General features: G+C 37.4%; 1 protein-coding gene across 2 annotated transcripts in view; it reads left to right on the forward strand.

Moving 5' to 3' along the window:
• Window positions 1–811: 811 nt before the first annotated feature.
• LOC150091835 (AP-1 complex subunit sigma-2-like) overlaps window positions 812–26,411 on the forward strand; it is a 64,138-nt gene continuing 38,538 nt past the window's right edge. For both annotated transcript variants that reach the window (XM_090385884.1, XM_090385890.1), the window contains exons 1-2: window positions 812–916; window positions 17,797–17,975. In XM_090385884.1, coding sequence (XP_090242010.1) covers window positions 914–916; window positions 17,797–17,975 — 182 coding nt within the window. In that variant the 5' untranslated portion in view covers window positions 812–913. The remainder of the gene's footprint in view (window positions 917–17,796; window positions 17,976–26,411) is intronic.

Here is a 26,411-nt window from a genome sequence, read left to right on the forward strand (position 1 = left end):
ACCACTGGTCCTCCGAACAGTTGTACCTATCGTTCTGAAGACCGACTACGCACGCGAGACGATGCTATGGGCAATACCGAGCTCTGCAGCGCATTCCTCGCACTTCGAGCTTCCCAATTATTCGACCTCGGGTAAAGTCATCCAGACGTTGTCTACAGACCATTTTGTTGTGTGTAGCACTGTTTGAAACCAATCGAACGTCTGTCACCATCGTGCTCACCATTCAGTAATTTGCACATAACTGCTGAACTGCAGCTTTTATCTGTTTATGTGAGCCCTTCCATCACGATTCAAATTTTTGCATGTGCACCAGCTTTCTACTGAACGGCCACAGTTATACAAATCGCCACAGGCTGTTTCGTTGATTTTGTGGTTGTAACCTTTTTTCACACCAGTGTATTTTTGGCATAGTTGTTAAAGGTCACGTGGTGCCATTCGCAATCTGGTGAGGGAGCAGAAATTTATAGTTTCGCCACTGATTGTTAATAGTATGGGGAGGACGTTTGTGAGGGGCGCAGAATTTGTAGTTTAGCCACACATCAGATCCCATAATATTTGTTCTCGGCAACCAACAGTATTTCTAACAAAAATATTTTGAAATTAAATATATCTTGTAAGTTCACGTATGTCTTCTAAAAACAAACTTACTTTTGATTGTTTGATAGTTCAATTACTCAAGTAAATTTCAGTTTTTATATTTTGGCAGGGATAAGAGGTGAGATGGCATGGGTTGTATCCCTTTCCATCTCACCTCTTATCCCTATTGTTTTCGTCTGTAGGCTTTAAAATTGATTTATGGTGATGTGATTGTTTTTCGAGAAGACTGGTTGTCAGTCTTTTTAAAGATAAAAAGCAACTAGCGTTATTGTTTAATTATATTAATTTGTGCCAGTTTTTAGTAAATCCTTCAAAAATGGTAAGAGACTGTGAAAGTGTAAACTTGTTTCTATCTTTATAATTATTTTAACTTCTTATTCTTATCCTACCATAGTGTGAAAAAAAAGTGTACAAAACAGATGTAGTAGAATCCCGCTAACCAAAGTTCAAACCACCTAAATCTTCGTTTTGTATTAACAAGTTCAACAAAAAATGTCAAAACTTAACCATTTTCTTTGGTACATATTTTTTAACATTTAACTTAATGTTTATCTAACAATAATGGGAATGGCATTTTTCTATATTTACTTTTAATTATAAGAGATATCACGAGAATAGAAACATTTCATTTCAACTTCAGTATAATTTCATATCAATATAATTGGAATGAATTTGTGTGTTTTATTAGCATTAGCAGAGGCATATGATGCAAGAAAGCAAGCTTATATAGCATCAGCCAAAAAAAAAAAAAACCTTCCCAATTCACTTATCCAGTCGCCCCAAAAGTTATTATAATTGAACTGAAAATGTGTAATTAATATCACACGAAGAAGAATCTCAATATTGATTATGAAGGAAATACAAAATTTCAGAATCATAATTTTTGGTTAATTTTTGTGAGAGTTTGATGTAAACTTCACTTGCTAGTATGAAGAATCATCGGTAGTATTTAAAAAGGTATGGTATAAAAGGTACCTAAGCTGTAATGGTTACATAAAGTGTGGGTTCTAGGAGTGTTGTAAAACGAATAATCACTTTCTGGTCAAACACTGTTTCCACAGTACTATCCAAGAAATATGTTGCTTGTTCGAGCACACTAACTTTCATTGTCATTGGAGTTTCAGATACACTAAGTTAATTTTTACCACACATTCTGCAATTAGACCTCTGATTTTGTGTGGGCAATATATATCTAATGGAATCAATGACCACCTGATATATATATATAAATGTATATATGAAGGTGTACTGAAATATAATGCTTCTTAATGTGTTGCAGTTGAAGGGATATAGATAAATAAAAAAGGTTTCTATCTTATGATGTATCATTTTTTGGTTATACTCCAGAACATGGGTACCACTTTGTGGGTGTGGCTTCTTTTGCTTGAATTTGTCCTGAATTAGTGGCATACAGTAACCTAAACGTTTTTGGCTAGCCAAAAATGAAAGTCTATTAAAAATACTTACATTTATTTTGCTCGAATCCATCCTGAATTCGGTCACACCTGAAAAAATTAGATGCGGTGACTCGGGTATACCTATGTTCTGGAGATCAGCTCATTTTTTTCACGTATACCCCATCTAATTTTTGATACATCTCATACTGCACTTAACAAGTTTTTGTGTGCCATTTAGATAAAATTCTTTTAGTTATTAGACCAATCAAATCTTCACAGTTGGCCCAACTTCTTCATTGCTGTTTTATCTGTTTGTCTCTTGGAGATGTTAAGTATAATGGAAACAAAAAAAAGTCTCTTGGAGTCAAATTTGACCTTCAGTGGGATTACTTCAAATTCCACCACTGACAAAATAATTCTCAACAGTGTTGTATGGCTGCAGTGAGGTTGCTCATCACGTTGAAGCAATACTGTTGCTTCAATGTGATGAGCTGTTAGTTGTTAAGTTGTTAGTTGTCAAGTCTTACTCATTCATTCTTGTTTGAACTTGTCCTGTATTTTGGTGTATTGAACTGAATCGTGGTGCCTTTTTCCAACAACATATATCCTTCATCTGTTTTTGTGTCCAGCAAGGTTTAAACTGCATGGATAATGCAATGGTCTTAATTCTCACAAGAGGACAAATTTTCCTTCATAATGAATTGCCCTGATGTTGCACTACTTTCAATAGATAGCCTTAGCTATATTATAGCTTTAAAAACTCTAATTTTGTCTACCAAATTACAGCTTACTTTGAATAACTTCTCTACAACTGTTTTGGCTGTGCTGTCTCTAGAGGCCACCTGCTATCTGATGAGGGACCAGTTGGTCCTGTCAGAAACAGGTGGCCTCTGTTTCTTATGAAACAGGCTGTCATAAGTCTCATCTTTTAAACAAATCGTGACACCGAAGTGTGGGCATCAGCAGCTACTACAACGAAGAAGCCAATCCTCGCAGCAGAATTCTGGCTCCTTAAATGGGCTAATCGGAAAGCTTGTTTCCCACCACAGGACAAACCTACAGCCTTAGCTATTTCACTGGGGATGCAGACTACCTGATATCATTGAAATACAATGACTGGTAGCTACAGTTAAAATGATCATGGGCCAAATCTCAATACCATGCATTTGGGATCCATGTTACTGGCGAATACCCAAGCTAGAACTTCAGTCAATCCTGATGCTTTGCTTGAAGCACTGGAGACTTTATATCTCAGATTGCTTCTTCACAAATCAAATACTAACAGAAGTACTGCACCTCGATGCCAACTTGAATAAGCCTTGCACCAATAGAACCTATAGGAAAGAGGTCTTAGCTTGTCTGAATCCTAGAAACCAGTAAGAACAAGCTCGTGCTCCTCTCCGCACGTTCTGCCAAGCTCTCCTCTGCTTTGAAGAAATTCGTTTGCTATGTGCAGAGACTAAGTACACATATCCATGCTTTTATAAACAAGAGCACATCGATGAGTATCCACAGTGAAAGTATGAATGTCATTGTATATATTGTAAACATAAGCTTATGTGATGTAGCATTATAAATACAGTTAATACTTTGCCTCGTGTGAGTAATCATGATCATAGCATGTTTGATTTTTTTTAATGTATTAATTATTTAATTCTCTCTCTCTCTGATATTGTTCCATATGAAAACCTGCTGCACAAATTGGACAGATGTGGCATTAGGGACAAGTTACTTCTATGAATAAAGGGATGGTTGAGTGGCAGAAAACAAAGTGGTTATTAATGGGCCCTACTTCCTTGGACTAATGTTATTAGTATAGCTCATGGGGGGGGAAACTCCCCCAAGTTCAGTTCTGGGTCCTCCGTTGTTTTTAGTATTTATTAATGATATTGATGAAGGTTTGTCGAGTTTAATGTTTAAGTTTGCGTGTTATAGAAAAGTTGTCAGGTTGGTTAACCTGCCATTAGTGCAAGCACTTGTGTAACGTTAGGCACTTGGAGAGTGAGACGGTTCCCAAATTTTAAACTCCTATATCACAGCCATTTTTCAGTATTTCGTATTTGTTTGTTTTTTTCTTACTGGTTTAAGCACAAGATATTTTCATATTACTAGCAGCTTTTTTTTTTTTTTGAAAACAATTCCTGAGCAAGGTATTTTTTTTTTTCAATGATTTTTACACCCCAGTTTTAAAAGCAAATAGTGCAGAAAAAACACATTTTTCATTGAATATTTTTTTCCCCCCTATTAGTAAAGGAAAGTATCTTCTTTAAAAATGTCTTATCACATTCATATCTACAGTAGTTGTTTTTAATGAAATTCTTAATTATACACATTCCAAAACAAATACAGTATAACGTGGCAACACAAGCAATTCAACATTCCTTTTTATAAAAAATGTCAGAGATACTTTTCTCATTCAAAACATAAAATTTCAAGTTCATAGCTGCAATAGTTATTTTTTAAAAATTTTTTTGTAAAATTATTCAATTTTATTTTTTAATGAAATTAATATGGCATTCTTTCAATGGAACACCTTATGAATTACAAGTGTTACACAAAGAAATAAAAATAGTTTTTATAAATTGGTTATGCAAGCTCCGTCGTTCTCTGTGGAAACATGAAAAGAAAAAAAAAAAAGATCCAAGAAGAGTAAACAATGGTCAGATATTGTCACATGAATGTAGGTAGCTGCTGCCAACTAAGTGAAGCTAGATGAATTGTAAGATCACTTTTTATGCAGGGCATGTCACAATTGTTGTGCAATTGGCTCCTGAAAAATTGTGGGAATAACAAAATGGCTTCTTTCAAATCTGCTAGGACTAACAAAAACAGTGTGTTATTACTTTTGACTGCATTTTGCAGCACAGTGACAGAAGATAAAGAGGTGATGTTATTGCCAAAACATTTAATATAGTTTTATTTGAAGGAAGTGAGTTTCTCAGCATATTAGGGCTATTCTTTCTTTGTTTTCATATGCTCTGAAAACCCTTGGATTGACTCAATCCCCACCCACCTTTAAATAGGTTAATTATAGGAACTGCAATATCCTAGTGCAACAAGGCCTAGAGAAATTAGTCAGCTGGGCTGAGAAGTGGCGGTTGACATTTAACATTGATAAATGCAAGGTGTTACATATGGGTAACAGTAATCACAGTATAACATACCAATTAGGTGGTAGCACAATCAAGATAGTGAAGAGTGAAAATGACCTAGGTGTAATTGTACAGTCTCACAGTTTCTCTGAGAAATGCAGAGGGATGCTACTCGTTGATTCTGGTAATGATATACAGGATTTTGTCAGCAGGACATGGAATTGTGGAACATGTTTAGAATTATCTTTTAAAGCAATGTTAAGCTTTTTTCAGAATGAAATTCAGTTCAGATAGCAACTACACAGCTTTCATTACATTAAGAAAATTAGTTTAATATATTAGCTACTAGTATATAACTCATAATTATGAGGAAACATTTGTGTAAATCTGCCCTATGATGGACTTTTTTTTTTATCAGACTTTTTCTCTAGGTATCTTTATCATGCAAGTAGCTGCTAGGGCAGCTCATGGGGTTTTGTCAATGATATCCGAGTGTCCAGGAGCGTGAGTGCAGCAGTACACGCTCTTTGAATGAACCGGGGTTCAAGCTCTTGACTGCTAAATATGATTAACATTTGTATTGATTGATTTATTGTAAACTCCACTGACCTGGTGATCATTAGCATTAGTAGAGGCATATGATGCAAGAAAGCAAGCTTATGCAGCATCAGCCAAAAAAAAAAAAAAAAAAACCACTTCCATTTCACACCTCCATTCGTTTGAAATACCTGTCCAGCTGAGCCTTAAATTTATTTAGGCTATCAACTTTCACAACAAGGGATGGAAGTCTGTTCCACCAACCAACTACTCGCTGGCTAAAGGCAAATTTCCGCACATCTATCCTACATCTGTCTTTCATCAATCTGAATTTTTTTCCTCTCAGGTGATTATTCTGAGCAAGAGGGAGAATCCCATTGGCATTGAGCAAACTCAAACCATTCAAGGCTTTATACACCTCTATCAGATCAGATCACCTCGCCGGTGCCTAGTCTCCAAACACTGTAATTTGCAAAACTTAAGCCTTTCTTCGTAAGAGCAACCCTTTGTTCCATTCACTAATCTTGTTGCCCTTCTCTGTACTCATTCCAGCAGCTCTACATCCTTCTTGAAATTAGGCCTCCAGACCTGTATACAGTACTCAAGGTGTGGCCTGACCATTGCCTTATACAAGGGAATAATCACCTTATCCCTGCTAGAAATATTCCTGTATATCATTGACAAGACACCATGAGCTACTCTTGCAGCACGTCTGCACTACTCAGAGAACTTCATATCTGCCTGAACAATTACCCCCAGATCCTTTTCATTCTCTACCACTGTCAGCGTAGTACCACAGAATTGATACGTTGCTCTGGGGTTGCTGTTTCCCATATGTAGTACTTTACATTTGTCAATGTTAAACTTCATTTGCCACCTCTCAGCCCATCTGCTCAACCTTTCCAGATCCTGTTGCAGCAGCAGCAGCATAGCGTCAGTAGTATCCTTAACAACCCTACCAACCTTTGTATCATCTGCAAACTTGGACATTAAGCTTGATATACCATCATCAATATCATTTATGCCGGAGTATAAACAAGAACATATAAAGGAATTTTGCTAGCAGGGATAAGGAGGTGATTTTCCCATTGTACAAGATAATGGTTAGGCCACATCTTGAATACTACATACAGGTCTGGAAGCCTCTTTTAGGATGGATGTGGATCTGTTGAGACAGGTGCAGAGAAGAGCAATGAGATTGTGAGAAACAAAAGGGTGCTCTTACCGAGAAACAAGAAAAGCTTCAGTTCTGCAAATTGCAGCATCTGGAGATTTGGGCACCTTTAAGAAGATTTTATTGAAGTATTTAAGGCTTTGAATAGATTGAGTGAGCTCGATGCTGATGCTGTCCTTCCTCTTGCTTGACTACAAACGAGGGAGTATAAATTCAAATTGAAGAATGGTTGTAGGATAGATTCTGCAGAAATTTGCCTTCAGCAATTCGGTAGTTGATTGTTGTAACAAACTTCCATCTGGTGTTGTAGTAGTAGTAGCGGCATGTGATGCAAGAAAGCAAGTGTATTAGCTTATGCAGCATCAGCCAAAAAAAAAAAAAATCGCACCATTCCCTCCAAATGCCTGTCCAGTTCCTCCTTAAATTTATTCAACCTATCAACTTCCACAATGACAGATGGAAGTTTGTTCCAGCAATTAACCACCCGCTGGCTAAAGGCAAATTTCCGCACATCTATTCTACATCTGTCCTTTCTTAATTTGAATTTATGCCCCCTTAGGTTCGTAATCTGAACAAGTGGAAGGATCCCATCAGAATTCAGCGTGCTCAACCCATTCAAGGCCTTATACACCTCAGATCACCGTGCAGGTGCCTAGTCTCCAGCCACTGCAATTTGCAGAACTTTAGCCTCTCTTGGTAAGAGGATCCCCTCATTCCCCTCACCAATCTTGTTGCCCTTCTCTGTACACACTCAAGTAAATCTACATCCTTCCTAAAATGAGGCCTCCAGACCTGTACGCAGTACTCAAGGCGTGGTGTGACCATTGCCTTATACAGAGGGACAATCACCTCCTTTTCCCTGCTAGCACAATTCCTATATATCAATGACAACACCCCATGACCTGCTCTTGCAGCCTGTCTGCATTGCTCAGAAAACGTCATATCTAACTGCACAATTACTCCCAGGTCTTTTTCATTTTCTACCACCTTAAGTGGTACCACACAGTTGGTACATTTCTCTGGGGTTACTTCTACCCATATGCAGTACTTTGCATTTGTCAAGGTTAAACTTCAGTTGCCACTTCTTAGCCCATCTGCCCAAATTATCTAGATCCTGTTGCAGTAGCACACTGCCATTACTGTCATTAACAACCCTGCCAACCTTTGTATCATCTGCAAACTTCAGCATTAAGCCTGATATACCTTCATCAATATCATTGATAAATATACAGAACAGCAGTGGACCCAACACCGAACCCTGTGGGACTCCACTAATAACATTAGTCCACGAAGAGCAGCACCCATTGATTACCACCCTCTGTCTTCTCCCACTCAACCATCCTTTTATCCATTGTAGCAACTTACACTTAATACCATTCTGCTCCAATTTGTACAATAGTCTTCCATGTGCAACAGTGTCAAAAGCTTTCCTGAAATCCAAATATATGATATCAAAATTATTTTTTGCATCCAGTTCCTTTGTAACCACATCATAATAACCTATCAAATTTGTCAGACAAGACTTTCCCTTAACAAACCCATGCTGTGTCTGAATTATTGTTGCAGTCTTGTCTAGATGATCCTGCAATGCATCTTTAATCAGTGACTCCATTATTTTACCCGGAAGAGAAGTTAAACTAACTGGTCTGTAATTACTCGTGTCACTCTTCGATCCCCCTTTATGAATTCAGGATAGATTTGCACATCTCCAGTCCTTGGGAACCTCCCCTGAGTCCAAGGATGCTCTCATAATTATGGCTAAGGGTTTGCTTAGTTGCTTTGCCGCCTCCTTTAATATAACTGGATAGATCCCATCCACCCCCAGATGCTTTTCTTATGTTTAACTTCAACAATTTCTCCTCCACTTTGCTCTCAGTTATTACAAAATCATTAAGTATCCTGCTACAATTTGACAACCTGCCATTTTCAAACCTTAATAATTCCTCATGTGTGAATGTAGATGCAAAATACTCATTCAGTTGGTTAGCTATCTGAGCAGGATCATCAACAGTCGAACCATCAATGTCAAGTGGACCAATCAGATTCATCCCTTTCCTTTTAGAGTTTATATAAGTAAAGAAATCCTTGCTGTTTTTCTTAGCATCTTTTCCCACGGATTTCTCGTAATCTGCCTTCGCCTGCCTAACCTCCTTTGTGACCTGATTACAGACTAGCTTATAACTGCCATAGGCTTCTGAGTCGCTTCATAATTTATATGCATCCCATGCATTTTTCTTCTCTGTCACGAGTCTCATTAGTTCATTTGATAACCATTTAGGCCTAAACCTTGAACAATATTTTTTAATAGGTATGAAACTTTTAGTAGCATCCACGATTAATTCCTTGAATGCTTCCCACTTAGAATTTACTGTTGGTAATATCGTCAGTTGATCCCACTGTACAGAGTTTAAAAACTGCCTGACACCACTGTACTCACCTTTACGGAAGCAAAAACCCTTTCCTTTACCCCTGATGGTAATTATATCTTTAAGTAAATCCCACATCAGTACACTGTGATCATTGCCACCTAGTGGTTTCTTTATCTGCAAATTCTTAATACACGAATGATCACTGCTGATAACCAGATCAAGAGTATAACTCTCTCTGGTTGCCTCTCAAACATGCTGCTGAAAAAAACAATCATCCAATAAATCCACAAAAGTCTGACTAGTGTGTGAGTGACCAACCCACAAGTTCCAGTCAATATCTGGGAAGTTAAAATCCCCCATTATAAAGACATTCTGATTTACTAGCCCACTCTATTTCTCTGTACAATTGTTCATTGTACTCATTTGAGTACAATGAACAATTGTACTCATTGTACTCAAATGAGTACAATGAACAATGTACTCATTTGAGTCATTAGGCTTATAACACACTCCTACTCTTATTTTTGCTTTAGCAGTGCTTATGTTTTTTTTTTTTTTTTTTTTTTGGGCTGGTGTAGCATAAGCCATAGGCTTTCTTGCACCATGCGGCCATTACTAATACTAATGTCACACCAAACTGACTCAACAGTGCACTGTTCATCTATATCAACAGCCGACCGGGCTAGCCAGGTGGGTAAAGTGCCTGCCTGCCAACCCAAAGGTCGCGGGTTCGAATCCCGCCTCGGGCTTGGATAAAAGTACTGCAAAAACCTTGGGAGGTGCATTATGGCCACAGAAGCCGATGCGCCAACAACTGTCCATTTGTTGGACAATGAACAATGATGTCCATTTCCACTTGCAGTCTGCCAAAGCCTATGTACTTTTTCTGACAGAATCTCAGTTATCGGTTGATTCAACTACTGCTCATCTCAGATGCCCAAATTATTTGCTGTATGATTCCTTTCGCCTCAAAGGTGGTACTTGTGCATATGTCCGTTCTGATATTCCCTGTCAGAGAGTTGGCAATTTGGAATCTCCTCTCTTGGATCTTCTCTGGCTTAAAATCTCTCTACCTCATTGTGTCAAATTCATCTGTTGTCTCTACCGTTCTCCCAACTCCACTAATCACTTGGAGCTCTTTGACTTCCTCTCTTTGCAACTTGACTTTCTCCAGTCCAACTTTCCTAACAGTGAGGTAATTTTCCTTGGTGATTTTAATGTTCACAACTCCAGCTGGCTTCCGTTTTCTAGTCACACCGACCCAGCAGGTCGAAATGCTGAGGCTTTTGCAATTACTAATGACCTAGCACAGATTGTTCATTTACTTACAAGAATACCGGACAATCCAAATCATACCGCAGTCATCGCTTGATCTTTTTCTCACAAACAACCCTTCTAAGTATACGGTCGAAGTGAGAGGTCCTTTAGGCACTTCAGATCACAACTTGGTGATTGTCTCTTCTCCAATGGAACCTTTATCTTGTGGCTATTCCCAACCTTGTGTTGTTTGGCATTACAAGAATGCAAAATGGGATGACCTGCGAGATTTCTTTTCTTCTTTTCCTTGGTCGGATTACTGTTTCAAAACTTCTGATGTCAATGTTTGCTCAGATCGTGTCAGTGAAATTATTCTTGCAGGAATGGAATCCTTTATCCCACACTCCACTTTAAAATCTCGTCCTTTATCTAAACCTTGATTTTCCAATAAATGTGCTAAGGCTGTTCAAGAGAAGAATGTTGCATATCGTAATTGGCTTGTTTGTAATTCTTCAGTTTCATTTTCTGCCTACACCAAAGCTCGCAACAATTGTAAACCAGTTATTAATCAGTCCAAACTAGAGCTTGAACAGGCTAAGAGTAGAAAACTTGCTTCTTGCTCTAATGATAGCCAAGCATTCTGGTCTCTTACCAAAGCTATTGGCCGCAACTTTTGCCCATCTCTGCTCTCACCTCTGTCCAAACCAGATGGTTCTGTTGTCACTTCAGCCAAGGATAAAGCTGACCTGCTAGCATCCCATTTTTCTTCCAGCTCATGTATTAATGATCTTGGTAAAACACCTCCCACCATTCCCTCCATTCAATGGCTCCTGTGGTCTTCCGTCAAAAGGATATCAGAAGGATTTTGATGAATCTTGATGCTAAGAAAGCTCCAGGTCCTGATGGTATTTCTCCACTTGTTCTCAAAACCTGTGCTCCTGAACTTACTCTTATTCTTTGCCGCCTTTTTTCACTTTCTTATTCCAAAGGTGTTTTTCCTTCTGCTTGGAAATTTGCTCATATCCAGCCAGTTCCTAAAAAGGGTGACAAATCCCTCCCATCCAATTATTGTCCCATTGCAATTACTTCTACTCTTTCTAAAGTAATGGAGAAATCAATTAACCGCCAACTCTTAAACTACCTAGAAACCTTCTGTCTGATCAACGATCGCCAGTATGGATTCCGTCAGTGTCGATCCACTGGTGATATTCTGGCTTATGTTACCCATTTATGGACTAATTCAATGGAAAAGTTCGGTGAAACACAAGTAGTTGCACTTGACATCTCAAAGGCTTTTGATCGTGTTTGGCATAAAGGTCTTCTAAACAAGCTTCCATCTTATGGTTTGCCAACTGTTTTTAGTAATTGGTTATCCAGTTTTCTCTCTGATCGCTCAATGAGGGTGATGGTAGATGGCTCTCTGTCTTCTAACTTCTCCACTAATGCCGGTGTCCCCCAAGGTTCAGTTCTTTCCCCCACTCTTTTCCTCTTGTATATTAATGACCTTCTTCCATTGACTCGAAATCCTATCCATAGTTTTGCCGATGATAGCACATTGCATTCCACTTTCTATTTTGAGAAACCTTGTCCTGCTCAGTCAGTTTCAACTTCTCGAAAATCTTCTACCAATTCCTTAAATGCCTATCTTTAGGTTATTCTCCAGTGGGGAAAAGACAACTTAGTTGATTTCAACCCTTCTAAAACTCAGTCTTGTCTTATATCTCGCAAAAAGGATTCTTCTGCTCCTATGCTTATCTTTAGGGACACTCCAATTTCTAGGCAAAGTGATATATCTCTTTTGGGGATTACCCTGACTTCTAATCTCTCTTGGCACAAGCACATTACAAATATTGCTTCTTCTGCATCTAAAAAACTTGGTTTTCTCTTTTGCTCTCGGCGTTACTTTTCTTCCAAACAGCTGCTCACTCTGTATAAATCACAAATCCGCCCTGCTATGGAATATTGTTCCCATATCTGGGGTGGTGCCCCCAAAACCTCTCTCAGGCTTCTTGATTCCATTCAGAAGAGGGCAGTTAGATTAATTTATGATTCATCTCTAACAGAGTCTGTCCACTCGCTTTCTCATAGACGTACTGTTTCTGCTGCATGCCTCTTCTACAGATACTTCCATGGGCACTGTTCTTCTGAATTGGCTTCTATAATTCCCGCTCTCTCTTTCAAAACAGTCCGAACACGTGCCGCCACCAGCCAACATCCATTTACTGTCCAACTTCAAACCCACAGAACCAACTTTTCATCTTCCTCATTTATTCATTCAACTGCCATTTTCTGGAACAACCTTCCTTCATACGTATTTCCTGAAAATTACAATCTACAGAAGTTCAATTCCAATGTCAACAAATATCTTCTTTCGTCTTCTCGACCTCCAACCCAAGCACGTTAATAAGTACTATAGGTTCTAATACCTCTCGTGTTTGGGGTTCACATAAAAAAAAAAAAAAAACTACAAAAAAATAAAATAAATCTATATCAACTGGGTGCACTTCTTTTGATTTTATGTTTTTCTTAATTAACAGCATAACACCTCCTCCCTTTCTATCCTGTCTATCCTTTCTGTACACATTGTACTCCCCAAATTCCAGTTCTGCATTCCTTATATCTGTGTGACTCCACGTCTCTGCTATCCCAACAATATTCACCTTTGATGTCTTGACCAACACTTCAAATTCATCAAATTTATTTACTATACTTCTAGCATTGGTATACATGCTCCTATTCCTAGTTACCCTAACACATCCCATATACCCAGCTATTTCACGATGATTGCCATCCGTACCTGAAACCCCCAACACCCCTCGCTCCAGGTCGCTACTTATTCTAATAGAAGTTGTGCAAGAATCACCTTCACCTCTGCCTGCGGCTACTGTTAAACTATTAGTCCTTGTATCTCCCCAAGCTATCAGTTTTCCGACCCACCTAACACTGCCTCGATAGCATCAGCAAATATTCTTGCACCCTTTCTATTTAATTGTATCCCATCCCTGTAGAAGCAGTCTCTCCTGTTAACAAGTACAGACCAGGCTGAAAAAAATTCTATCCCTTGAGCCCTGTACAATCTTTCTAGGGCCGAATTGATCGACAAGGCTCTCATCATATACTCCCTCCTATCGTGTCTGGGCAGAATTGCAGACACTTTCAAATTCAACCCTAATTCTCGGCTTTTGTTCAACAGTGACCTGTACTTGTTAAGTAATTCTGCCGGTCTCCTACTCTTAATATCATTAGTGCCAACATGTACAACTATATCACCTTTTGTGCCCTTAAAAGATGATATCCACTCTACAACGTCATCAACCTTTGCCCCTGGCAGACATACCCTGGTCCTGTTCCACCTATCCTTTTTACAAAGCATGTTCCCAATTTCCCTGACAATAGAGTCATCAACAACTACTAGTTCCTGTAGGACCAGCACATTCTGCCTTGGGGATTGCCGCTGTGTTGCGTGATGACCAAATGCAAGCTCTGGTGTTGATGTGGGCAGCTGAGAGCTTGATGGGCCCCTCAATTTAGATCCTTCGAGGGCATCCACCCCTGTCCTTCAAACTCTCATATAGGCCCATAACAACACTGAGTTGTCGCCTGATTTCCTTACACTCCTCACATCGCACACACACAAAGACATCCCCCATGGCAATATCATGCTCCGTTCCAGAGAGTTCGGCAAACATTTTTGCCGACCGGGCTAGCCGAGTGGGTAAAGTACCTACCCAGCAACCCAAAGGTCGCGGGTTCGATTCCCGCCTCGGGCTTGGATCAGAGTACTGCAAAAACCTTGGGAGGTGCAATATGGCCACAGAAGCCGATGCGCCAACAACTACCAAATCAAAAAAAAAAAAAAAAAAAAAAAATCGGCAAACATTTCACAAGTTACACATTTTTTTAGGCTGTGATGCATTGGAAGTGGGTAGTTTGAATATTCAAGGAAGAATGTCTGCCAGTGGCAAAAAAGTTGACAACATTGTTGGGCAGATATCATCTTTTAAGGGCACAAAAGGTGACATACACATTAGCACTAATGATCTTAAGAGTAAGAGATATGCAGATTTACTTAACAAGTACAAGTCAATGCTGAAAAAAAGTCATGAGTTAGGCTTAAATTTGAAAGTGTCTGCAATTCTGCCCAAACACAATAGGAGGGAGTATATGATGAGAGCCTTGTCAATCAATCCAGCTCTGGAGAGATTGTGCAAAGCTCATGGGGTAGAATTTTTTTCAGTGGTCTGTGCTTGCTAACAGTAGAGACTGCTTCTATATGGACGGGATACACTTAAATAGAAAGGGTAAGGCTAACAAGAATATTTGCTGATGCTGTTGAGGCAGTGTTAGGTGGGTCAGAAAACTGCTGACCCACCTAACACTGCCTCTGTTGTTATGAGCAGCAGCCTAGAGAGCAAGTTGCTAGGGATTTCGAGAGCTGCTGGGAGTCATCATGGAACAAGTAAATACATGGGCTGTGTTAGTGTAACTAAGAGTAAGAACAGGTGCATGTATACTTCCATGTACACCAATGCTAAAAATATTGTAAATAAATTTGATGAATTTGAAGTCACACAGATATAAACAGTGGAGAATTGGAATTTGGGGAGTACAATGTGTACAGAAAGGATAGACAGGTTAGGAAGGGAGGATGGGTTATGCTGTTAGTTAAGAAACATAAAATCTAAGGAAGTGCATCCAGTTGACATGGGTGGACAGTGCAATGGTGAGTCTGTTTGGTGTGACATAAACACTAGGAAAGGAAAAATGAGAATGGGAGTGTGTTATAGGCCTAATGACTCTGATGAGTACAAATGAACAGTTGTGCAGAGAAATAGTGGGCCAGTAAATCAGAATGTTTTGTAATGGGGGTTTTAACTTTCCAGATATTGACTGAAACTTGTGGGGTTGGTCACTCACATGCTTGCAAGGCTTTTGTGGATTTATTGGAGGATTGTTTTCTACAGCAACAGGTTTGAAGGGCAACATGAGGGAGTAACACTCTTGATCTGATTATCTGCAGTGATTATTCATGCATTAATTTGAATTCTTTACTTATTAAACTCAAGAAGGAAGAGGATGAATCAGATTGGTCCACTTTACATAGATGGTTTGACTATTGATGATCCTGCTCAAGTAGCTGATAAACTGAATGAGTATTCTGCATCCACATTCACACATGAGGATTTATTCAATGAGGGGGGTGCCAAAAGTTTATCAAATGCTAACAGGGAGCCAAGCGATTTTGTAATAACTGAGAGCAAAGTGGAGGAGAAATTGTTGAAGTTAAACATAAGGAAGGCACCTGGGGTGGATGGGATCCATCCAGTTATATTAAAGGATGCAGCAAAGGAAGTAAGCAAACCTTTAGCCATAATCATTTGAGCTTCCTTGGACTCAGGGGAGGTCCCCATGGTCTAGAGGTGTGCAAATTGTATCACCAATTCACAAAGGGGGTTCAAAAGGTGACACAAGTAATTACAGACCTGTTAGTTTAACCTGTGTTCCGGGAAAATAATGGAATCACTGGTAAAAGAAACATTGCAGGATCATCTAGACAAGACTGCAATAATAGTTAAGACACAGCATGAGTTTGTTAAAAGGAAGTCTTGTCTGACCAATTTGATTGCATACTACTATGCAGTCTCAAAGGAACTGAATGCAAAAAATAATTTTGATATCATATACTTGAATTTCAGGAAAGCTTTTGATACTGTTGCACATGGAAGACTGCTGTACAAATTGGAGCGGTATGGCATTAAGGGCAAGTTACTGCAATGGATAAAGGGATGGATGAGTGGGAGACAGCAGAGAGTGGTTATAAATGGACACTGCTCTACGTGGACTAATTTTATTAGTGTGGCCCCCCAGGGTTTGGTGCTGGGCCATTGTTGTTTTGTGTATTGATCCATGATATCAATGAAAGCATATCAGGCCTAATGTTCAAGTTTGAAGATGATACAAAGGTTGTCAGGGTTGTTAATGACAGTAAAGACAGTATGCTACTGCAATAGGATCTAGAAAAGTTAGGCAGATGGGCTGAGAAGTGGCAAGTGAAGTTTAGCATTGACAAATGCAAAGTACTCCAAAAGCAATGGTCAGGCCACACCTTGAATACTGCATACAGGTCTAGAGGCCTCATTTTAGGAATGATGTAGAGTTGCTAGAACGAGTACAGAGAAGGGCAACAAGATTGGTGAAAGTAATAAAGGGGTGCGCTTACGAAGAAAGGCTTAGGTTCTGCAAGTTGCAGCATCAGGAGATTAGGCACCTGCGAGGTGATCTGATTGAGGTGTACAAGTCATTGAATGGTTTGAGTAGGCTCGATGCTGACAGGATACTTCCACTTGCTCAGATTAAGAACCTGAGGGGCATAGATTCAAATTGAGGAAAGACAGTTTGATGTGTGGAAGTTTGCCTTTAGCCAGTGGGTAGTTGATTGCTGGAACAGACTTCCATCTGTTGTTGTGGAAGTTGATATCTTAAAAAAATTTAAGGCTGAACTAGACAAACATTTATTACAATTGTTATTTCTTTTCATTTATAAATTTTTTTGTATACAAACAAAAAAATTTAGGAGTTACTGGATAGGTGAAATGGGAAGGTTGTTTTGTTTTTTTTTTTTGGCTGATTCTGTATAAGCTTGCTTTCTTGCATCATATGCCTCAACTAATGCTAACTAGATAAACTATTAAAGGAAATAGACTGGTAATATGGGAATTTTTTTTTTTTAACTGTAGAAATATGCTGTATTAGTTACTTTCTTGCATTATTTGCCACTACTCTTCTGTGTTTATGTGGCTGTCCTTGGGAGCAGGAGATCCAAATTACTTCATTATTATGGATTCATTGTATAGCCTTTCATATCTGTTGCAAGAGCAAATTAAACATGCTGTTGTAGGTGCTAATCTTTTCACTGAAATTTCTCTATCATTATCAGCTTCTTAAACTTTCACAATGTAACAAATGTTGTCTTATTTTTTGGTAGCCAATCTTTTCTTTCCTTGGTAAATTCATCCCTTTTTTTTCACTTATGATTTAAATCAGATTATCATATGAAATTGTATTATAAAGAGAAAAAATACATAAAAAAAACTATAGAAAAGGCTGAAGAATACCCAAAAAGAACAATCAAATGCTACTATATATATATAATTGCTAATGCATTACATAATTAAAAAATTGCTGTTTACACTGTACTTGCAGTAAAATCAATCTTTATTGTATACTGTGAAGCACTTTTCAAAAAGTGCATACCATGACATTACAATTTAGATGGCCTCATGTTTCATTTTGCATTACAGTTATTTGACATGTCATTTAGTTATTATATTTATCATGCATATTAATACAGTTTTACAATTTTTTTTTTTTAGATGCAATTCATGTTATTATTTAGCCGACAAGGTAAATTAAGACTACAGAAGTGGTATGTAGCACATCCAGATAAATTGAAGAAAAAAATTACTCGAGAGCTTGTGACAACAATTTTGGCTCGTAAACCCAAGATGTGTTCATTTTTAGAATGGAAAGATTTAAAAATTGTATACAAAAGGTAACAATTTATTACAATTGTTATTTCTTTTTATTTATAAATTTTTTTGTATACAAACAAAAAAATTTAGGATTAGGATTAAAACTTTTACTCAAGTTAATCATATAGAAAGATATATGAAAATCACACAGAGTAATGTCTCAGGTGGTTTTTTTTTTGGTTTTTTTTTACAAGATATATTTATTCTGCAGCATTTTTACTTGTAAATTGTATAGTTTATTCTTCTTGCCTCTTGTTATGCTAACAACATCTTCCCACTGGTGGTATTGCTATAGTAGTCATCAAACGGCATGCTGTTACTAAATTCTTGTACAAGAAAGAGATTATTGGTAACATTCTACGAGGCAAGTCATGCAGATCAGCATGTTTATCTGCTGTGAATGTTATCCTCATAACCCAACAACTAGCTGTTCTTTAGTTGGCAGCATCACTCTTACACTTGTGGTAACTTATGAATGTTTCCAACAGTCACATTGTTCTATAGATGGTGTTGGAGTAGTAGCATCACTACTAGTGATGCTACTACTCCAACACCATCTATAGAACAATGTCATTAACATATTTATTCTACAATAGCTATGCACACAGTCCATTGTTAGCTGTTGTGCTGTTATTTTGGCTGCAACAAAAGGTCAGTTGCAGTGAAGTTGTGAACTCTTCTGGCTTTGGCCATCCACAGTATAAATAGATATTTATTTATTATACAATACTGCTACCTATACAGGTTGAAGTATTATAAAATAATATAGCTTTGTAAAAAAATTGTGGGCATTATCTTTGGAGTGACCCTCATACAATTTTAAAGGAAATGTTATACACTCAGTGGACATTTAAATTCAACCATCAAGCATGGTCAAATTTGAAGGACCACACACACACACACACACACACACACACACACACACACACACACACACACACACACACACACACACAGAGTAGAAATTGAACCATTTCGGCATAATAAAATGTGAGCTCACTAGCAGTATTCATTATGTACTAACTTATGGAGAATTTTTGAATTGACAGATGCACTAAACATGAGAAAATGTTGCTGTTTGTCAGTGTGTGAAAAATGAATTATTGTTAATGTGCCTCTTTCCACCCACACCCCCCAACAGAATAGCTAGTTTCTTCAATAAAATATGGCCCGTTTTGTGACGTCACACCTCTGAACTTTTTGGTTTGTCCTCCAGTGCTAGCCAGTTGGCAGTTGTATTTTGCTTGAATTGCCTAAATAAGCTACTGGACTGCTATGAAGGTATAAAGACTGGAAAATTGAGAACAGGCCATTGCAAGTGGTATGGTAGGAAGTAGCCATGTAGCATGAAAGATGAGTGAGGTGTTTAATACATATCAGTAGGCTAGTGATGGTGAAACTTGCCTCTGATATGATCCCTGGCAGTCAAGAGTATGTTCTGCAGGAAACGCTATCAGCTCTCCACTGGTTGGAGTATAACAGCGAACATCCAAGTTAACACACCCTGATAATTCCACAAAAGACAACTGTAACTTGCCTGGTGCTAGGAGCATCATGACTGGACAAATGTGTACTGGTCTAACAAACTGTATTCAGTTAAATTCAATAAATTATGAATCTTGCCTGATTTACAAAGGTGTGCCAACATCTTGAATTTGGGGCCTTCCTAGTAATGGGGACAAATGGACAGCTACTCATTAGAACAGCTGCTTCTCTGGATGAAACTTCTCTGCTACTGTGGCTAAAATTTTCATCCAGGTACAGTGATTGGGGAAGTCTCCCCCTGCATTGTTGCTGTTAGGAGGAAAGTGCTGCCCATCACCATTCTGTTGGATATCAGATGCAGAGCCACGGTTGTTTGGAGGTTTTTGTTTGGTGGAGTGCCCCAGTTTGTTGCACCTGAATTGAGTAGACAGGACCAGGTTCCAGGTATGTGCAAATGACTGGAATCTAGCCTGCTTCCTGTTTGTTGTTCTAATTCAACAACACTAATTAGTGATGCAAATGTTGTAAGTTGTTCCAGCATGGCTAACCCTACATTTAACAGGAAAACCTTAGAACTTTCTTCTTATATCTTTTTGATGTCTAGTGAAGGATTTCCTGCACTTTTGGCTTTGCATATGCATGTGGAGATTAAAATCTGAGGAAGCTTCCTCTGAGTTGTTGTAAGTGCACTGATCTCCACTGGCTACTCATATCAATTGTGGCTCTCATTTCCCTTATTTGAAAGAATAAACATCTTGTTTTATTCATAATCCTTTAGAGACTATTTGATGGTTTCTGCATTAGATCAAGAAAGAAAGTTGGCACTGTAGTTTGAAATTAGAAGAATTGGCTGAATCACAGCCCATTATATGTTGGTTTTGACCAAAATTACTACTGAGTAATGTTGGGTAAAATACTGAGTTAAAATAAAGAGTTTTTATTATTTTTTTTTCATTTGTCCATATAAATTGATTGAGCTTTAGAAGCCTTAGTTGTATTTGCTGCTGGTGATGAAATGGGCCAATTTAAATAAAAGGAAAGTATTTCTTGAAGAATTAAACAATTGGAGGAAAGTGGAGAAATAACAGATGCCAATTCAGAAGAACAGTGCACAGGGAAGTATCTATAGAAAAGGTATGCAGCAGAAACTGAAAGCCAAGGGAAAGAGTCTTCATAAGAAATAGGTCGTTAACTTAACTGCCCCCTTTTGAATAAAGCAGGTTTGTACAAAATCAGTTGCCATTTTAGAAGAAAAAGTGATGCCGAAAGTAAAGCAGTAAACAAGATGAAAAGCATTTGCATGCCTTGCTTTAGTAACATTCGGAATTGTTTTTTTAAGTGTTCGGTCCAACAAAGCCGGAAAGTGGGGCACATTCAACCAGTTATATATTTTAAAATTGCTTCATTTTTGATTTAATTACAGTTGGACCTGTGTGTAACGAACTTCTTTATAGTGATTTTTTGAATTCCTTTTGGTAATTACATTTAAAAGTTTCTGTAGAATGAAGAAAATTTCAATATAACGAATGGATGGAAACAAAGCATACAAAGTTAAGTCTCTCTCGTAAGAGAGACTTAACTTTGTATGCTTTGTTTCCACCTCTGCTCTTTAGGCAATTTAAGCAATTAGAAAGTGCAAATTAAGGGTTAAAGGGATTACCCTTCCACAATCTAAGTGGAATGTAAAACGTATGCAGCCACCTATCCCACATACTGAGAAGTCATGCTATTCAGCTGCTTGCTATAGCCAGTCAAAAGATGAAAGCGTATTCCTGACATGGATAATAGCTTCTGGTCAACTTGTGTTCTTTGTTTAAAATAAAAATAAAAATTTTATTAAAAGAAATACTGCATTATCTTTGTACGTGCTACTTATAATTCCAGAAATTTTTGTGAGAGTGAAAAAAATTATAAATTCGGGATTTATAATCACTTATGGAAAAAAAATATCAGGGAGGAACAGTGTTTTACAAATTTTGAAAATAACAGAGGAACTCCAATTACAAACTTCAATAAAATATGGCCTGTTTTGTGACATCACACCTCTGAACTTTTTGGTTTGTCCTCCAGTGCTAGCCAGTTGGCAGTTGTATTTTGCTTGAATTGCACAAATGCTCAAGTGTGAGTAGTCATAGGTTAAAAGAAATAAAATCATAATTCAAATTTTGTTATTCAGTTGTTTCATTTCCACATTAAAAAAGTAAGTACAGTCAGTCCTCGTATAACACGTGTTTACACTACATGAATTCGATCATACACGATTTATAAATAGGGGAACAATATCGTATATAACATGAACCGAATTCGCTTATGCACGATTCGCCTTTGTGTTGTCAAGAAATGGCAGTCAAACACGGAATCACCCCAACTGAACGACACGATAGGAATGAAGAGAAGATTCTGAAAATGTATTTGTTTTTTATATCAGTGAAGGGGAAACACGTTTCACCATAATAAAGTAAAAACCCACACAATTCCAGCTATCGGTATTAACGCAAATGCCATTAGATCGAGTTTACTACCAGTTTATAACAGATTCCACTAGCAGAAACGCAACTGGAAATTGTTTTTATTGTTTTATGGTAGTAACCCCCAGAAATGTGCTTTAGTAAAATGTGAGGTGTTAATAGTGTATCTCTGCCTTTATGGTGTTGTTTATTCAGTTGCTACACGCACGCAGCTTTGTTTATGTGTATCAAGCGTGCCTCATTTTGTAATTGTGCTTTATTCCCTAAAAATGAGTAAAATACTTAAAAGGTGTGAAAAGGAAGCGTCCTGGTGAAGACACTACAGATTCAGAGAGAAAAAGAAAAGCAATATCGATAAACAGAGGCGGACTGGGTCAAAAATTCTTACCTGGGAAAATTTGTAGTGGCCTCATACTATGGTTTATGGCCAAAATCACACCGGCCTCTGGCCCACCGGGGTTTCCCTGGTAAGGCTTATGGCCAGTCCGTCACTGTTGATAGAGAAAAAATATGAAATTGTGAAACGCTTTGAGCGAAATGAAAGACCATGTGATATTGCACGTGCTGCAGGCCTAAATGAGGCAAAGCTGAGAATTAGAAAGAATGCAGAGAAAATAAAAACTTTCATAGCAGGAACAACTCAAAGTGTAATTAAAATCCATTAGATCAACACACAAAGAGTTGGAAGGGATGGAATGGCTGTTATCTGTTTGGATAGAAAATCAAACAAAAAACAAGTTTGCTTACGATAGAAGCAAAAGCATTGGCAATATTTTATTACGTAATAGTCGTAATAAAATACTTACGTATTTTATTACGATTATTTATTGTGTTTGGTAATGTTTTAGTTACAAATGTGTGTTCAATCTTGGGTGGTCGGCACCTAACCCTACTTTTCCCATAGGGCCTGTTGTTTATATTGCACGATTTTGCATTGCACAAGGGTTTCTAGGAACACAACTATCGTGCCATACGAGGACTGACTGTATTAATAAATTGTTATCAACAAAACTTTCTTTTATGTATTTTGATTTCCTTTAGTTGAACTGTAACAATATATTTTATTTTATAACTAATATATATAACATTATATTAGTTATTTAAACTACATGTTTTAGAATTTGACTTTTGTCTCATTCTCAAAATGAGTTTATACACATAATCAAATTGGGAGGGCGTGGTTCTCCTTGTTAATTTTTTGAGCAGAACATTTTCCTTGTTAAAATAATTTTTTATACTACGAAATTGCAGATTGTGAGCAAACTCCTATTTAAAATAATGTATTATCGAGTTTGTCTTTTTATTTCAATTTGTGTACATGCCTGAATGAAACAATTTTTTAAAATGCTGTTTAAAAAAACAGCATTTTTAAAAATCATTTCATCCTAGTTTACATGTCTACAATAAACAATGTTATTTATTTGGCTGTGCTTCAAATTTAATTAAAATAAAAAATCTTTAAAAATTTTAAATTTATAAGTAAGAATATGATGACCAAATGACCAAGTGGAGCAAAATTTTGAATGAAGTTGAGGGCGGAAGAAGCAAAGAAATTGTCAGATAACTTTCAAAGTTGGTTTGCGCCAGTGGAGATCACTGACCACAATAAAGAAAGCTCTGTTAGCCGCAATTCAGTCATTCTTGAAGCTGAAGAAAATTGTAGCAAAACAACATAATAATAATATAATAATTCTGAAAATGACCAGAAAACGAGTCAGAGTATGAATCCCCTCAGATTGTAAAAATTGAAAATAATAATCATATCATGCTGAAAAATCCTACATCTTGGCCATCGAATATTTCTGAAAAATAAGATGTTTTTTAATTGAAAATGGACCAGATCAAGGCAAAGATGAGGATTTTGTTATTTTTTATTCAAGGATGACGTCGATTTTCTATTGAATGGTTTGAAAAAAAAAATTTGATAATGGTGAATTTTAAACAGAAATTGGCTGATTTACTCCAAAGAAACTAAATCTTTGTATTGTTTTCCATGCATTTTATTTTGACCAAAAAAAAAAATAAAAAGTGCTTTCACTAGTCAATTCACAGAAAGCCTTTTCCTCTTTGAAACACTTATATAGATGTATTCCAAATCATGAAATTTCTTTAAAATACCATGAACACTTTTTAAAATGGAAATCAATGGAAAAGAGTCTAAAAAATTCTGGACTTATTGAAGATGCTCTACAAAAAAAGCAATTTTAACAGAGAAAGAAAAATGGAGAAGAATTTTAAAAATTATTCTGGACACAGTCTTGTATTAAGAGGTTCAAATGAAATAGTTGGGAAACTGAAAACTGGAATATCATTGAACTTATAAGACATTATAATAAAGAACTAGCAGAACAAATTTCAGATCATCATAAAGGAACTGTGAATTATTTGTTGCATAAAATTGAAGACTAATTTGTATGATTAATTGGAAATGAAATTAGGGCCAGTATTGCAAAAATTAAAAAAAAAGCTCAGTACTGTACTTCTTGTTAATTGATTGCACACCTGATTTATCACATCATGAACAAATGTCCCAAATAATCAGATATGTGCAAATTATTGACGGAATAATATCAATAGAAGAGAGTTTCATTGATTTTATAGAAAGTAAAGAAAAGGCTGCCATTGGATTGGCGACAGAAATTCTTGCCAAATTAGAAAAGGATGGGCTTGACATTAAAAATTTAAGGGGGCAGGGATACGATAATGGGGCCAATATGGTTGGGAAATATTATTGCATACAGGCAATAATTAAAAAAAATGAATTTTCCGCGTTTGTACCATGTTCGGCACATAGGCTTAATTTAGCTGTGTACGTGCAGCATCAGTAATGTCTGGGATGATAAGTTTTTTTGGCGTTGTTCAAAGAATATTTACTCTTTTTTTTTCTGGTTCCACTAGTTGATGGGAAATTTTAACTGAATACTTTGGAGATTTCACTTAAAGGACATACAGACACAAGATGGTCATCCAAAGAATGAGCTATGAAATCTTTGTTCTTAAAAATAACAAAAGTTCATGAAGTCTTAATTAATATTGAAGATACATCTGCAAATGCAGAACTATCAGTATTGCTCTGTCTGCCTTTTCAAATAAACTATCCATTTTTATGAAGATTGGCTATATGGAATAAAATTCTTCATAATATTGACTGTAAATAAAGCAATACAAGCTACGCTTTGCATACACAACTCTTCCCAATTAGTAAGCGGATTGACAAAAAAACTCCAAGAAATAAGTGAATTTCAAGATTATTTTCGGATATGCTGCTACCACAGCAGAAAAAATGGATACACCAGTTACATTTCCAGATGAAAGAAAAAAGAATGACACTTTGCAAATCTTCAAACAGTTTAAATTTATCTGTCGAACAAAAATTTTATAATTAAATATGTTTGGATGTTCTTATGAAAGGCTTAAGCACTGGATTTGAAAAACTGAATACTATTTCTTCAGATTTTGATTTTATATTTGGAACATCATTTGCATTAATTAATAAATCTGACTTGCAGAAGGTTGCTTCCGACCTTGCATTAAAATACAGTAAAGATTTAAATACATCAGATATTTAGCATTAGCATTAGTAGAGGCATTTGATGCAAGAAAGCAAGCTTATGCACCATCAGCCAAAAAAAAAAAAAAAAAAAACCCACTTCCACTTCACCCCTCTGTTCATTCAAAATACCTGTCCAGCTGAGCCTTAAACTTATTTAGGCTATCAACCTCCACGACAAGGGATGGAAGTCTGTTCCACCAACCAACCACCCGCTGGCTAAAGGCAAATTTCCGCACGTCTATCCTACATCTGTCTTTCCTCAATTTGAATTTATGCCCTCTCAGGTGATTATTCTGAGCTAGAGGAAGAATCCCATCAGCATTGAGCATGCTCAAACCATTCAAGGCTTTATACACCTCTATCAGATCACCTCGCTGGTGCCTAGTCTCCAGACACTGTAATTTGCAAAACTTAAGCCTTTCTTCGTAAGAGCACCCCTTTGTTCCATTCACTAATCTTGTTGCCCTTCTCTGTACTCGTTCCAGCAGCTCTACATCCTTCTTGAAATGAGGCCTCCAGACCTGTATACAGTACTCTAGGTGTGGCCTGACCATTGCCTTATACAAGGGAATAATCACCTCCTTATCCCTGCTGGAAAAATTCCTGTATATCATTGACAATACTCCATGAGCTACTCTTGCAGCCCGTCTGCACTGCTCAGAGAACTTCATATCTGCCTGCACAACCACCCCCAAGTCCCTTTCATTCTCTACCACTGTCATTGTAGTACCGCAGAGTTGATACGTTGCTCTGGGGTTGCTGTTTCCCATGTGTAGTACTTTACATTTGTCAATGTTAAACTTCATTTGCCACCTCTCAGCCCATCTGCTCAACCTTTCCAGATCCTGTTGCAGCAGCATAGTGTCAGTAGTGTCCTTGACAACCCTGCCAACCTTTGTATCGTCTGCAAACTTGGACATTAAGCTTGATATACCATCATCAATATCATT

The sequence above is a fragment of the Mastigoproctus giganteus genome, chromosome 1 (genome assembly GCF_048544385.1).
Source record: "Mastigoproctus giganteus isolate SK-2022 chromosome 1, ASM4854438v1, whole genome shotgun sequence".
Taxonomy (NCBI): Eukaryota; Metazoa; Arthropoda; class Arachnida; order Uropygi; family Thelyphonidae; genus Mastigoproctus; species Mastigoproctus giganteus.